This window comes from Elgaria multicarinata, chromosome 19 (genome assembly GCF_023053635.1).
Source record: "Elgaria multicarinata webbii isolate HBS135686 ecotype San Diego chromosome 19, rElgMul1.1.pri, whole genome shotgun sequence".
NCBI lineage: Eukaryota > Metazoa > Chordata > Lepidosauria > Squamata > Anguidae > Elgaria > Elgaria multicarinata.
In genome coordinates this window covers 1,642,558-1,658,307 of record NC_086189.1, presented here as the reverse complement: position 1 = coordinate 1,658,307, position 15,750 = coordinate 1,642,558, and the positions used below count along the sequence as shown (strand labels likewise).

At 50.2% G+C, this 15,750-nt stretch overlaps 1 protein-coding gene across 5 annotated transcripts; it reads right to left on the bottom strand.

Moving 5' to 3' along the window:
- Positions 1 to 7,683: 7,683 nt before the first annotated feature.
- CYSRT1 (cysteine rich tail 1) lies at positions 7,684 to 14,775 on the bottom strand. Of its 5 annotated transcripts, none has more exons than XM_063144609.1 (2): positions 14,691 to 14,775; positions 7,684 to 9,614 (listed from the first exon to the last, which is right to left on the bottom strand). In XM_063144609.1, exon 2 carries the CDS (start codon positions 9,418 to 9,420, stop codon positions 8,998 to 9,000), a length of 423 nt encoding a protein of 140 aa, XP_063000679.1. In that variant the 5' UTR covers positions 9,421 to 9,614; positions 14,691 to 14,775; the 3' UTR covers positions 7,684 to 8,997. The 5 variants fall into 5 exon arrangements, with proteins under 5 accessions (XP_063000679.1, XP_063000678.1, XP_063000682.1 ...); XM_063144608.1 differs by lacking the exon at positions 14,691 to 14,775 and adding an exon at positions 11,304 to 11,740; XM_063144612.1 differs by lacking the exon at positions 14,691 to 14,775 and adding an exon at positions 11,527 to 11,740.
- Between the last annotated feature and the right edge of the window lie 975 nt (positions 14,776 to 15,750).

Sequence of the window (15,750 nt, the reverse complement as noted above, 5' to 3'; positions counted from 1 at the left end):
GAAACTGGAGATCTCAGTGGACACTCCCCTCAGAACTACATAATATAAACCACTTTTCCCCCTTTGCATCTGTCTTGAATGATTAGTTCATTTCTTTCTCCTTTTGTCTTTCCTCCCATCTTTATTTATTTATTTATTTATTTTATCTTTATCCTTCTGTCTTTCCAAAACTGACTGTGGGCTTTTCTGCATGAGGCATTTATTGCTTGCCAGTCATTTCCTACTCACGGTTCTTTACAGGTTCTAAAGGTGATGTTGTGCCCCTCCTGTTCATCTTCTGTGTCTAAAGAGCACAGGGAAAATGTGGCATTTCACTGTATAAGTAAAAGGAAATGCTCTTTCCACTTGTGCATTTGTGCTATTCTGCTGCACCACAGTGCCATCTAGAGGTTGTGTTGCAGAAAAGCAGGAAAGGAAATGCTCTTTGTGTAGTGCTTGGATCTCAATTCCACTACAAAGCCAAGAATAGATTCAGCCAATTAACAGCCTTGGGTGGAAGCAATAATGTCTCTTATCTTGGGCCAGTTCACACCATACCAGTTAAAGTGAAATGCTTAAAGGTGGCCAAGATGTCTCTGGTGCTTAGTTGGTTTAAAATAAAATCAGTGGAGGCTGGTGGCTCCAATGTCAGTGGGGCAGTGAATCCAGAAATAGTCAGAACTCTAAAGGAGCCATCCAAGGTGCTTCACACAGTGAGCCACAGCATGCAGGTCACCTAGCCAAGGTTTTCTCCATTATGGTGAACTGTATTATATTACAGTTATTGTTTCCAAATCAGCATCTAAACCTATACATTAGCATGTGTCCTCATTTTTGGTGATGCGCAAGTGGCCACCCTACTGGGGAGTGGCCTGGAAGTACCTGGGAGATGGCCTTCCTGGGGCTGGGTAGGTGTGGAGAGGACAGACCCCCTTCAGTGGGAGACTTCTAACAAGGCAGCCGTGCCAGCCAACCCTAAAGCACCACACATTTTGCGTGGAAAGATATTTCAGCATTTCAAATGCAAATTCTGCATCTGAAATCCCGCAAGAGCTTGGCAAAATTTCAAATATTGGCAGTTCTGCAGATTGGCAAGGGCTTTTGTCTGCTTTCTTGCCCAGCTGTCCACACCTCTAAAAAGGAAACAGGCAAAAAGCAGAGCATGTCCACCAGCTGGCAAACACCTGAAGAGAAAACATGCCAAAGAGCGGGAGGAGGGCAGGTGAGGAATTATAACAGGAGGGGCCCCTTTGGCTGCCTCAGCAGCTGTGACCCACTCGTGTCCTCCCCCTCCTGGCATGGGGCTGCTTTTGAGCACAGTTTGGATACTTCAGCTGGTACTGAACGTAACTGAAAGGATGCTTGTGGGGCCACCCATGTGGGTCATGTTGCACCAATTCTAAACCAGTTACACTGAATACCTTCCCATTTCTGGGCTCAAGTGAAGCACCTTTAAAACCTTGAATGGGTTGGGATCAGGTTACCTCAAGGGTGGCAGCGGCGGTGGCGGCAGCGGCTGCACCCACAGGAGCCTGCCTGCAGCTTCCAGGCCTTGCTCTCAGGTACCATGGACAGGGCAGCTTGAGTGGCAGCTTCACCTCTTTGTCACAGGGTCACTTTTAAGCAGATTTTGAACATTGTAAATTCTGCTCAGCCTTTTATCATTGGCTTTATTTCGATGCATGTTTTAGTTGCTGCCATTTTCATTATTAATGTACTAGTTGATCAAACCAGTCCATACTCCAGGAAATAACGCCAGACTGCTCACTTGAGGGAATGGTATTAAAGGCAAAACTGAAGTACTTCGGCCACATAATGAGAAGACAGGATACCCTGGAGAAGAGGCTGATGCTAGGGAAAGTGGAAGGCAAAAGGAAGAGCGGCCGACCAAGGGCAAGATGGAGGGATGATATTCTGGAGGTGACAGACTTGACCTTGGGGGAGCTAGGGGTGGCGATGGCCGACAGAAAGCTCTGGCGTGAGCTGGTCCATGAAGTCGGAAACAACTGAACGAATAAACAACAAACAAAAACAGTAAAAAAGATAAATACATGAGACAGGGCCTTTTCTGCAGTGGCCCCACACCTCTAGAATAAGTTGCCATCAGGAGTCCACCAGGCCCCATCACTGCAGGCTTTTAAGAAAGCCCTGAAAATGTACGACTTTATTCTGGCATAGCCTTGATGAAGTTTTGTCAGACTGAGTTACAGTTGCAATTGTGTTGTAGGTTCTGTTCTTATGCTGGTGTGTTTGTGTGTGTGTGTGTGTGTGTGTGTGTGTGTGTATGTGTTTTGGAACATTGCTGTTTTTAGTACCACAACTTTTTATTATATGGATTTTACTATATACATTTTACTGTTGCATGCTTCTTTGGAAGGGCTCCTGCCCTGAAAGGCAGTCTAGAAATATTTCAAATAAATCAAATTTTAAAAATGGATATAACAGTAATGTTCAAGATTGACCAAAGGCTAACTGGAATGAACAAATAAATGTTGAGACACTTCTTAACAAGCAACAGCCATTATCTAAAGCTCTGTCCCGGATTTGGATGGCTGGCCACAGGAGAGAAAGAGAAAGGGCTAGGGTGTGTCTGTGATGGGCCCCTAGCTTTGGAACTCCTTCCCTGGAAAAGTTGACCTGGCGCCATCCTGGCTATAACTGAGGCAGTACCATGCTAATCTGTCCAATTTCCAAGCCTTTTCATGAACAATTGTTTATTGGTTTTATTCGACATTGCTGTTTCGTTCTGGCCTTGAATAAAGAATAATAACCAAAGAGGCGGAATGATGGATGAGATCCCAACTGGGCGGTGTGGTCCAGGCAGACGGGGGCATCAGAATTACGCGCTGACCATCCCTGCTTACGAAGCACACATGTTGCTTCTTCTCTGATTGGGACGAAGTCAAGGATGAAGCAGAAGGAAAGTCACTCAACAAGTTAGAAGGGCTTGATGAATGCGAAGTGAAGGGCCGCTCTCGACACTGATTGCATGGTGACCTTTGCTGGCGGCACTGACAGGAGGAGGAAGCCACCGGCTGGCCCCCATCCAAGGTGGCGTGCGTTTCCTGGAAGAACCCCAAAGAACAGGCCGCACTGGGGCAGGGACCAGTCTGGCTGCATTCCTCACCCCTCGGCTGGCAGGTAAGGAGAGAGAGAGGCTGCTTCTCAGGGGGAAGTGCACCAGAGAATCCCGCTAAACTGGAGGCTGGTGAATGGGTCAGTTGGTGCAGATCCAGAGAAACTGGGCTGGTGGCATTTTAATGCAGTGAGCTCAGGGGAGGGGGTTCCCCCCAGGGAGTGTGGGGAGGTGCATCCCTAATTCAGAATAGCCAAGGCCCTTATAAAGACTTTGTGTGTAAGTGGGGGGAGGGGTTTGGATCCTGGAAATGGCCCCTCCCCAGTGGAGAAGAGGATTGAGCTCAAAGGGGGGATCTGGTTTGGGAGGAGGAGCGTGCTCAGCTGTGCAATGGGCTTCTTTGCTACCCAAACTACATCAACCCTTTGCCTCTTATTGGATGCTGAGGAGCATCACAGTAGCAGAAGGAGTGACCCAGGGTGCTCTTCTACCACTCTCCCATTTGACTTCTGCACATCAAGCTGCTGTTAAAGACCTAACAGCAGCTCAGGGTGGGGTTTTCTAGTCAGTTGGCAACCCTCAGCAGGATGTGAGGCTTGGCACCGCTCACTGGAGGAATTAAGCACAATCTTCCTTAACCCTTCTGCTGGTTTCAGGTGTGCTTACAACTCTGGGTTGACCTTGCTGAAAAATCCAATTTTGGCAGAGGCAAGCTATGCTCATGCATTTATCTCAGTACCATTGTGTATCTCAGTATCTCACTTGCATGGCACAGTGTTGTCCTGTGGCCATTACTCCCTTAAGAGTCTGTTTCTTCCCAAACTACTTTTCTAATGTCTTCTTCAGCGATTAGAGTTTCCACGTGCGACAGAGTTATGTGTGCTCCGATCTAAGGCAGTATTATAACTCTTTCCACTGAGAGTAGCTTCAAAGCTGTAGAACCTGATTTGCAACGTCTCCGCCCACCTTCTCCTTTGGCCTCAGGTGGGGGGAAAGATTGGCAGGCACAAAATTTGTGGTTGACCTCTGTTTCCTCTCATTCAAGAAACAAGTGTTGTGGTTGTTCAGCCATCTTAATCAACATCATCATCATCACTATTTTGGGGACTATTTCAGGGTGCAGCTGTGAATAACCACACAAGTGTTTTAAAATGTGCATTCCTGCATAGTTGCACATAGTTGCACCTGACTTTATTATTAGGAGGAAGGAACTAGAGGATCGGCAGTCCTTGACTTGATACTGACTAATAGGGATGACTTAGTGGATCAAGTGGCAGTTATGGGAACTCTGGGGGAAAGTGACCACGTCATACTGGAATTCTTGATTATAAAGGAAGCAAAAGTTGAGTGTAGCCAAACGCGTACTCTGGATTTTAGGAAAGCTGATTTTAATAAACTCAGAACTATGGTAAGTAAGTTCCCATGGCAAGTGAGCCTAATGAGAAAAGGAGTGCAGGATGGGTGGGAGTATTTAAAAAAGGAAATTTTAAAGGCACAGTTACAAACAATTCCAACAAGGAAAAAAGATAGAAGACAACAAAAGAAACCAATGTGGCTCCACAAAAAGCTTAGAGATGACCTGAAAACAAAAAAAGATTACATATAGGAAGTGGAAGGAAGGCCAGGTTACAAAAGAAGAGTACAGACAGGTGGCACAGAAGTGCCGAAATGGCATCAGGAAGGCTAAAGCTTAGAATGAGCTGAGACTAGCGAGAAGTGCTAAAAGCAATAAAAAGGCTTTCTTCAGATACATGAATAGTAAAAGACAGAGGAAAAAATGGTGGTTCAACTGCTTAATGAGGATGGCAAATTGATAACAGACGACAAAGAAAAGGCTGAAGTGCACAATTCCTACTTTGGCTCAGTCTACTCCCAAAAATGGGTCTATGACCCCCCTGGAAAAAGTGAAGCACAAGTTGAGGGGGCAGGATTGCAGTTTGAGATTGATAAACAAATGGCCAAGAAACACCTAATTTCTTTGAATGAGTTCAAATCCCCAGGGCCCGATGAACTGCATCCTAGAGTAATGAAGGAGCTAGGGAAGAACTCTCAGAATTACTGTCAATTATCTTTGCGAAATCATGGAAGACGGGTGAGATGCCGGACGACTGGAGGAGGGCTAACGTCCCTATTTCAAACAGGGCAAAAAGGAGGAACCTGGGAACTACAGACCAGTCAGTCTGACATCCATCCCTAGGAAAATTCTGGAGCAGATTATAAAGAAGTCAATCTGTAAACACCTTGAAAACAATGCAGTGATTGCTAGAAGCCAACATGGATTTGTCAGGAACAAATCCTGTCAGACTAATTTGATCTCATTTTTTTTATCAGGTAACCTCCCTTGTAGACTGTGGGAATGCTGTGGACGTCATATATCTTGACTTCATCAAAGCTTTTGAAAAAGTGCCCCATGATATTCTGAAAAACAAACTAGCTAAAAGTGGGCTAGTTGGAACAATTATTAGATGGATTCACAGTTGGCTACAGAATTGGACTCAAAGAGTGCTTATCAACAGTACCTTCTCAAACTGGGGGGAGGTAACAAGTGGGGTACCTCAGGGCTCAGTCCTGGGCCCAGTGATCTTCAACATTTTTATTAATGATTTGGATTAGCAGGTGCAGGGAATGCTTATAAAATTTGCAGATGACACAAAATTGGGTGGGATAGCAAATACCCTGGAAGACAAACTTCAAAGTGATCTTGATAGGCTGGAGCGCTGGGCTGAAAACAACAGAATGAAATTTAATAGGGATAAATGCCAAGTTCTACATCCAGGAAAAGAAACCAAATGCACAGTTTACAAGAAGGGGGATACTTGGCTCAGCAATACTACAAACGAGAAGGATCTTGGAATTGTTGTAGATCATAAGCTGAATAGGAGCCAACAGTGTGATGTGGCTGCAAAAAAGGCAAATGCTTTTTTGGGCTGCATTAATAGAAGTATAGCTTCCAAATCGCATGAGGTACTCGTTCCCCTCTATGCAGCCCTGGTTAGGCCTCATCTAGAGTATTGCATCCAGTTCTGGGCACCACACTTCAAGAAGGATGCAGACAAGCTGGAGTGTGTTCAGAGGAGGGCCATGAGGATGATCAGGGATCTGGAAACAAAGCCCTATGAAGAGAGACTGAAAGAACTGGGCATGTTTAGCCTGGAAAAGAAAAGATTGAGGGGAGACATGATAGCACTCTTCAAATACTTGAAAGGTTATCACACAGAGGAGGGCCAGGATCTCTTCTCGATCCTCCCAGAGTGCATCACATAGAATAATGGGCTTAAGTTAAAGGAAGCCAGATTCCAGCTGGACATCAGGAAAAACTTCCTGACTGCTAGAGCAGTACGACAATGGAACCAGTGACCTAGGGAGGTTGTGGGCTCTCCCACACTAGAGGCCTTCAAGAGGCAGCTGGACAACCATCTGTCAGGTATGCTTTGAGGTGGATTCCTGCATTGAGCGGGGGATTGGACACGATGGCCTTATAGGCTCTTTCCAACACTACTATTCTATGATGCTATGATTCTATGATTAAAAGGCAACCTGAAGTGGCAGCATGGCCTCTCACTTCTCCTGCTTCTGCGGCATTATGTGGCCTTTTAAACTCCTCCTAATTCTCCTGCAATTGCAACACTGTGAATTGATATATGGCACTTGGTATTGTGCTGAATTCAGCCACGTGTGACCATGGAGCAGCAATTGCAGCACAGAAAAATACCGGCCCGCCGGTGCCTCAGGAACAAAAGGGACTCCGGAGCAGCCTCTCGCAGGGAGGGCCAAGCCCAGGGAAAGCAAAGAATTCCTTCCTCCAGCTCTAAGCTACCAGCATCTATTGACAGGGAGCAGCAGCTCATTTGTTTCATGCAAAGGACCCTTTTTCACATGCTCCGTGCAGGAGGCAGGACTGACCCCAGCATCCCAGGAGTGAAGCGAGCGTTGCTGCCTGGGGCTTCTGGAGTAGTGCAGCAAGCAGCTGCCTCAGGAATCCCTGTTCTGCCAGTGTCACCATGGTTTCTGTGAAACTCAATGGCTTGCCTACTTCTGCCCCAGGGTCGGGGGACACGTGGCCTTCCAGATACTGGTGGGCTGCAATTCCCAGTAGCCCTAGCCAGCATAACTAATGGTGAGAGATGATGGAATGCACAGTCCAAAAACTTGCAGGGCTCTTCTGCACATTCCCCACCCTGGTTAGACACCAAAACAATAATTTTGCCAGATGGGCCCTGCTTTTGAAACCCAGCCAGGAAGCAACAGAGCTTTGCTGTTCTACAGGCCCTTGTCTAGCTTCTCTCTGCAGCAACCGCGGCTGGCTGCTCCCTTGCCCCAGGTAGACATTGACAAGCACCAAAGCAGGGCTCAAATTATAGGGGTAAGAGTTGGGGGGGCAGTGGGGGCAGGCACCCTCCAATTTTAACTGAATCATTCCCACCCACCCATTAACCTTTCAAAAACAGTAGCTAGGCAGTCTAGGCCTCCTCTCCCCCCCCCCAGTCCCCGTAATACAAGGTATTGAATCCAGATGATGTCTCTATACCCACATTTCTGCATACAACACACAACTGTTAAGATTGCTTTCAAGTTGCAAGAGTTAAAAAGCATGCAATTAATATACTTTTATTTGACCTCTAGTTTTTATTACAATCTGGCAGAGTACACAATTTAGTCAACTACAAGGATTCATTTTGGTTCTTTCCCTTGGCAACAGATTCTGCTTTCTAGCCCCACTGTGCCAGGCTGTGGGTCCATGGCAGCCCCGTACAAAGAGTCGGATCAAGGAAACATTTCCCAGAATCGCTAGCGCCTCTTTCCTCCTGGATGCCCCAGCAATGGGGCACCCAGCTCTCAGGGAGGGAGGATACAGCAGGGGCAGGGAGGAGAGAGAGGCGGAGGCCACTAGTGAAGGCCGTGGGGCACATGGAATCCACAGTCTTCCGCACATCCGATTTGGCACAACAGTGCCACAACCAAAAGGCTGAGAAGCATCGACAGGCTGGCCTTTGGGGTGGGCTGTGTCTGCCCTTGGAGGCTCTCACTGAGCAAGTCAAAATCCCAGGAAACTCACTGTGGCAACTATTTTTGGCTGAGCAAAGGAAAGCGCAGACACCTCCTTAGAATGCTGAAAAACTAGAGCCCCTGCCCACGGGGGCAAGATGCTGGGGAGAGCAGCAGCTATAGCAAATAAAGGGCCGGTAATCTGGCCGTTCAAGAACAAGTCTGTGTACAGAAGGCAGGCCTCCGAAGGAATGGGATCCCTCTTGATGTTTACAGAGCCGCATCATTGTGCCTGGCTGCTTTGTGAAGCACTGGAGGCCCGCGCCTGGCCTGGCCCTGGGAGAGGGTCTTTTTTAGCTGGTGCAGCAGCTCACGATTCCACCCCCACCTGCACAGTGCAATGTCCGGCCCAGCCAAAAATGTCTGGTCTTCATTCCTCTCCCTTCCACTCTCAGCCCAATCTGTTCCCTGGTTCTGCCTCCAGGTTAAGGAGGTTGGGGGGAGCCCTGGAAAGGGCAGCTGGGAGTGAATCCTGCACACCCATTTGGCACACCTGCCCCAGTTCTCACTCCAAGCTGGGGGAAATTGTCCTGTTTATCAATGATAATACAAAGTCAGTTTATTTAGGTTGATTCGTTCATGGAAGGATGGGGGGATTTTTATTTTGGGGGTCCCTTTGGCTCTCTTGTAGTCCTTTGGATTACACTGGATTATGGAGGTGAGCATTTTAGGAAAGGACACTTGGCCACCTCTGTGTACCCAGGAGGACCAGCGGTAAAACCATTCTCCTGAATTGTCTGCCCTGCTTCTTAAAACATGACGGAAGGAGGCCGAAACAGCCATGGACAATCATCTGCGTGATCTTCTGGAAGTAACTGAGGCCCAAATCTCAGCAGGTTGGAACACACGGTGTGGCAGGGAAAACCTGCTGCAGATCCCCTTGCGGGGTGGTGGTGCTATGAGATGACACAGCAGCACCTCTTGCAGCAGGGGCAACACCTTCCACAGCAGGGCGTGCAGCAGCCACTGCCGCCTCCGCTGCCCTCTGGAGTTCCCACCTCGTGGCTCTTCCAGTGGAAGGGTTCCGGGGAGTTTCCACTGGGCATCTTGAGGCTGGCGTAGGGGTTGTAGGGCCTGGCCCATGACTCCCGTGTTGGGATCGGCTGACCGTTCCATGCAGCATGGGCCGGCGGATGCTGGCTGACCTCCCGCTCCTTCTCCTGGGCTAGAGAGTATGTGGGCAGGGCACTGGGGTTGAAGACCACGGTGTCTGGGGCCAGATCCTCACCCAGATAATACTTCAGGAAGCCGTCCTTGAGCTGAGCTCGGGGGATGTTCACACTGGCATAGGGGTTCTCAACTGTGACCCCGCGATCCATGGCTCCTCCAAGGCAGGGCAGCCCCCACACCCCTGCGGAAGGAGCACTCCCAGCAAAGCCTCAGAGAGGCAGCCGTGGTCTCCCTGCAAAGGGCTCTGTGAGCTCGCTTCTAGCCGGAGCAAGAATGCAGGGGCATGTGGTGGACCCGGACGGCAGTGGCGTCTCTTGCAAAGTCACCGGTGTAGCCTCACCCTCTGAAAGAAGAAGAAAAAGTCCTGTGAGCACCCTTTCTCCCACACTGTCAAGCACACGGTCATGGATAGCTTCCAAATCACGTGAGGTACTGGTTCCTCTCTATTCGGCCCTGGTTAGGCCTCATCTAGAGTATTGCGTCCAGTTCTGGGCTCCACAATTCAAGAAGGACGCAGACAAGCTGGAGCGTGTTCAGAAGAGGGCAACCAGGATGATCAGAGGTCTAGAAACAAAGCCCTATGAAGAGAGACTGAAAGAACTGGGCATGTTTAGCCTGGAGAAGAGAAGATTGAGGGGAGACATGATAGCACTCTTCAAATACTTAAAAGGTTGTCACACAGAGGAGGGCCAGGATCTCTTCTCGATCCTCCCAGAGTGCAGGACACGGAATAACGGGCTCAAGTTAAAGGAAGCCAGATTCCGGCTGGACATCAGGAAAAACTTCCTGACTGTTAGAGCAGTGCGACAATGGAATCAGCTACCTAGGGAGGTTGTGGGCTCTCCCACACTAGAGGCCTTCAAGAGGCAGCTGGACAAGCATCTGTCAGGGATGCTTTAGGGTGGATTCCTGCATTGAGCAGGGGGTTGGACTCAATGGCCTTGTAGGCCCCTTCCAACTCTGCTATTCTATGATTCTATGATTCTATGATGCCATGGATTGGATTTGGAGAATTCACCTAGTGCCTATCCTCCAAAGCATTCAACTCCCAGGGGGCACTTCCAGGTGGGCTTTTAATGTGCCCCCTCCCCACCTCATTTGCAGAATTTCATGGGGGCACAGACCACGCCGTGTTCTGCTTGTCACCCTCCTGTGTTTGCCCCCTGCTTCTTCCACCTTTTTCCTTTTAATCCGTTTAGATGACAAAGCTGGAATTGCTGCACAAGACGCCTTCTGGCTAGGAGCACCCACAGAATCTCAGTCACCCTTACAACAGCCCTGCAAGGAAGGCCAGCCTCGCCATCCCCACATTGCAGACACAAGGCAAGAGGTGGCAGCCACCCATTCTCATGGCTCCGGGAGCGTCCAGCTCCAAGCACGCTCCCTTCACTGTCCATTGGGGGCCCTCCTCTTCTCAGTGGCCTTGAGAAGCGTAGACCAGTTTCGTTTCTTCCCTCCCCAGCCTGTCCCAGAGCCTCCAGGGGGGCAAAATAAGCTTCCCAAGAGAAACCACCATCTCCCAGGCTTTACATACATTCAGGAAACGAAGCGTGCTCCCCTTCTTCCACCCTGTGCCAGTGCCGCTCAGTGGTGGAGAGTGCCTCCTCGCTGAATGCCTGAGTGCCACACAGCTGTTCACGGTACAAGAACCTTGCAGAAGGAGCCTGGCAACAACCCCGGAACATCAGGCACATCAAGGTTTTATAGGCAATGGAGAGAGTTATGCGTCCGAAAAAAGACCAATTTGATGTGGGATTCAGCAAGCTCAATTTCCAATAAGGCATTGGCAATCCAGCCCAGCCATCCCACTCTTGTGTTCTCTCTCTCTCTCTCTCTCTCTCTCTCTCTCTCCACCCCACCCCCCGCAGCTCCACCAAACATTAACTTAAAACTTAATAATTCAATTTTCCAATCTGGGACTGGGGCTGGCCAACTCACCGGAAAAAGGCCCAACCTGCTGTCGCGCTATTAGCCGCAGCTTGTAGGAAGAAACATTATAATTTTGGCACACTGCAGTTGGCGAACAACTTACAGGGAGGCTCAAGCAGATTTGCCACTCGAAAGGCACCAGCGCCGGGCAGCGTTTGAGGCTTCGTGATCTCCTCCCTCCCGGAAGCTGGGAACATTCACACCTTTAGAAAGAGAGCCCAGCCAAAGCAGCAGGGGAGTGCCGCCCCAGGGACTTGGAGGCTGAAGGGCTGCTGTGCGTCACTAAGTGCAGGAGGAGGGATGGGAGGCAGAGTTGGCCAACTGACCCGGAAAATGCAGCCTGGCCTGCTCTTACTCCTTTGAGAGGAGCTGCTGCTCAGGAATCCTCCTTTATCTTCATGCTGTGAAGAGCTTCTGCTGCCCATGTCTACCGCTCAACCTTGGCTTGAAGGCTTTAGTCACAGATGCTGGTGGAGGCACTGACCCTCCTACCCAAGAGCCAAGGAGGGCTAAATTGGACCCCCTTGATTCAAAACAACTAGCCACTTCTTCAGCTCTCGGTCTGCAGTGTGGTTCTGCTGCGCCTTGTTCATGTCACTCGGTAGGCAGAGCGGCCTTTGGGCAGGCATCCAAGATCAATATTTTCCCGCAACCTTTAATCTCACCACCCCCTTGCGATAATAATGGGGAGGAATATGACAGGAGTGCAAGAGAAGGGGAGGAATATGGGGGGAGGGGGAGGGGAAGTTGCCACCTGTTTTTCTGGCATGGACAAGAGCTGATTAGGAAGGAATTCATAATAGCAAGGGGCTCACGCAAGGCAGGCAGAGCAGGTGCAAAATCAGACTGTTGAGCAGGGCCAGTGGGGGAGGCATTCCTGGGGAAGCCTAGAGAAGACGTTGTTTTGGAAGACCCAGCTTATTAAGTGTTCAGTGGGGTGGGGGAAGAGAAACAGCTGCAGGGTATAAAAGCTGCTATCATCATCATCATCATCATCTCCTCTAATTTATGCAAGTCTTTATCTGTGAGCTTCCCTTGAAATCTGAATGCCACTATCAAATCCTCAATCTGCAGCCCAGCAGAGCTTTCCAGAGTTGTCTGGGGGCTACTACATGCCAGCCCCAAGGACATAGTAGAACCATCTGAGGCCTGCTGTAATGAATTTGCTAGGCACTTCCAGAATAAAATCTTTTGCATCCGCCAGGACTTAGACTCCAGTGTTATAACAGGAGAATCTAGTGAGGTATCCAGGGCACAGCCTTGTCCAGTTTCTTTGGATGAGTTTCAGTTGGTACAGCTCGAGGATGTTGACAAGGTGCTTGGACAGGTTTGTGCAACCACCTCCGTATTGGATCCTTACCCCTCTTGGCTAATAAAAGCTAGCAGGGATGGAACAGCCAGCGGGGCCAAGGAAGTGATTAATGCCTCCCTGTGGGAGGGAGTGGTCCCAGGCCGTCTGAAAGAGGCAGCAGTGAGACCACTCCTGAAGAAACCTTCCTTGGACCCAGAAAATCTTAGCAACTATAGACCAGTGGCAAATGTTCCATTCCTAGGCAAGGTCCTTGAGCGGGTGGTTGTGGGCCAGCTCCAGACACTCTCGGATGAGACTGATTATCTGGATCCATTTCAACCAGGCTTCAGGCCCGGTTTTGGCACAGAAACAGCCTTGGTCGCCCTGTATAATGACCTATGTCAGGAGAAGGACAAGGGGAGTGTGACTCTGTTGATTCTCCTTGATCTCTCAGCGGCTTTTGATACCATCGACCATGGTATTGGGAGTGGGAGGGACTGCATTGCAGTGGTTCCACTCCTACTTGGCTGGTCGGCTGCAGAAGGTGGTGCTTGGGGAGCATTGCTCGGCCCCGTGGATTCTCCAGTATGGGGTTCCGCAGGGGTCAGTCTTGTCCCCCATGCTGTTTAACATGTACATGAAACCATTGGGTGCGGTCATCCGGAGTTTTGGAGTGTGTTGTCATCAGCTCTACTTCTCCTTTTCATCTTCATCAGGTGAGACTGTGGATGTGCTGAACCGGTTCTTGGCTGCGACAATGGACTGGATGAGGGCTAATAAACTGAAACTCAATCCAGACAAGACTGAGATGTTGCTGGTGGGTGGTTCTTCTGGCTAGATGGTGGGTGTTAACCTGTTCTGGATGAGGTTGCACTCCCCCTAAAGGAGCAGGTTCATAGCTTGGGGGTTCTCCTTGAACCTCGGTGGCACAGAGTGCCTTCTTCCAACTCCGTTTGGTGGCCCAGCTACGCCCCTATCTGGACAGGGATAACCTAGCTTCAGTCATCCATGCTCTGGTAACCTCCAAATTGGATTACTGCAATGCCCTCTATGTGGGGCAGACTTTGAAGACGGTTTGGAAGTTGCAGCTTGTGCAAAATGCAGCAGCCAGATCGATAACTGGAACCAGAAGGTTCTGACATATAACACTGATTCTGGCCTGCTTGACTTGGCTGCCTATACGTTTCCAAGCCCAATTCAAGGTGCTGGTTTTAACCTATAAAGCCTTACACGGCTTGGGACCACAATACCTGATGGAACGCCTCTCCCAACATGAACCTACCCGTACACGGCACTCAACATCTAAGGTCCTCCTCTGAGTGCCTAGTCTGAGGGAAGCTCAGAGGATGGCAACAAGGGAGAGGGCCTTTTCAGTGGTGGCCCCTGCTATTATGGAATGATCTCCCTGATGAGGCTCGCCTGGTGCCAACATTGTTATCTTTTCAGCGCCAGGTCAAGACCTTTCTCTTCTCCCAGGCATTTAACAACATATGCTAAGTTGTTTTTTTAATGGACCCCAGAACTGTTGTTGTTTAAAATGGATACTGTTTTATACTGTTGTTTTATATTTTTGACGGTTTTAAATTTTTTACACTTTTTAATGATCACTGTTTTTAACTTTTGTAACCCGCCCAGAGAGCTTTGGCTATGGGGCGGTATATAAATTTAATAAATAAATAAATATAAATAAATAAAGCATACAGAGTACAGGTCAATGAAAAATAATAATGGCTGTCTGCTCATCAAAGGGGATCCGGAGCTCCTCACAGTTCCCAGGGTGGGCTGGGGCTTCAGTCCAGCCTTGGACCCCCATTTCAAAGCTGGTTTGTTTGCTGCTACTTTTAAAGGACTGTTTGGCTTTTCTCATTCTTGTTCATTTCTTGCATCTTCTCTCATTGTCAGCTGCTCTGGGCAGAAAGATGGGGCAGAAATAATATGCAGTAATAATCGCCCCTACTCCATACGTGCCCTTAGGATCCTGAGAGATCATCCTACCTCCGCCCTCCACGCTCCAATCCGCAGGAGCAGCGCCTGCCGCGCTTTCCCTGCCTCCCAGTGAGCCGAGCCTACCTCGCAGGGGTGTTGTGGAGGAATAAACAAAAGCAGCCCGGAATGGGGATGAGAACAAAGAGCGCTGTCAGCCCCCGGAGCGAAGGGATCATCCCCAGAGGGGCCCGGGCAGGGGCGAGACTCACTCACCTGGCTTTCTCCGCGTCGGGGCGCCGCAGCAACTGGCCGTGTAAAGGGAGCTGCTTCGCTTTGCCGGCGGCCACGGAGGACGCGGGCCCAGGCTGTGGCGGCTGCACCTGGGCGGCGCTCGGCGGCGCCTCCGCCTCCTCCTCCTGCCGCCGCCCAGGTGAGGTCACGGGCGCTGCGCTGCCCCACCCCGAGGCGCCCTGGCCTCCCCCGCCAGCCAGGCCGGAAGGTCCGCGGGCGAGTCGCCGCGGCCGCCGCGTGCGTCCTCCTCACCTGTTGGGCGCCTGCCTGCTGCCTGCCTGCCTGCCTGGGATGTGCGTGTAGTCCCGCCTCCGTACCAGATGCAGCCCACTTGTATACCTTCGCGGTGCTGCCAGGGTTTTCGTTTAAAGCTTTTAGGCTTCTCTAGGGTATCTTTCATTGCTGTGACCCGCCCGGGGAGCTTCGGCTCTTGGGAGGTGGAGAGAGTCGGCGGCATGGTGTAGCGGCTCAGGGGGTGGCCCTGGGGTCGGGAGATCCGGGTTCCAGTCCCCACTTGGCCATGGAAGCTCACTGGGTGACTCTGGGCCCTCACAGGCTCTCAGTCCAACCTACCCCACAGGGTGGTTGTGAGGATAAAATGAAGAGGAGGATTATGTATGCTGCCTTGGTTCCTTGGAGGAAGAAAGGCGGGATATAAATGCAATAAATAAACACATAAATCAACGGAGGGCTTCCAGAGGGCCCTAACCCCCCCCCCACACACACACACTGTGGCAAGACATTCATGACCTGTCCTCTGCGCCCCCCCAACTGGGCCCCTCCATATGTTTGGGACAACAACTCCCAGCATTCCTGAGCATCAGCCATGCTGGTTGGGGCTCATGGGAATGAAGTTCTGAACACCTGGAGGGCACCAGGCGGTGGAAGGTGGCTCTTCCATGCCAGGGGTGTGTGTGCGTTCTGGATTTTTCTGCTCGCCCAAGGCAGAGCCGCTGCACCCTAGTGCCCTTTGGACTTTCCCCTCGGCCTCCTCCACCCATCTTGCCATCCTGGAGTTTCCTTCCGAGGCGGTGTGGGCGGC

Excerpts from the sequence above, each read along its gene's own strand:
- CYSRT1 (XM_063144609.1), bottom strand. The coding sequence starts at position 9,420 with ATGGATCGCGGGGTCACAGTTGAGAACCCCTATGCCAGTGTGAACATC.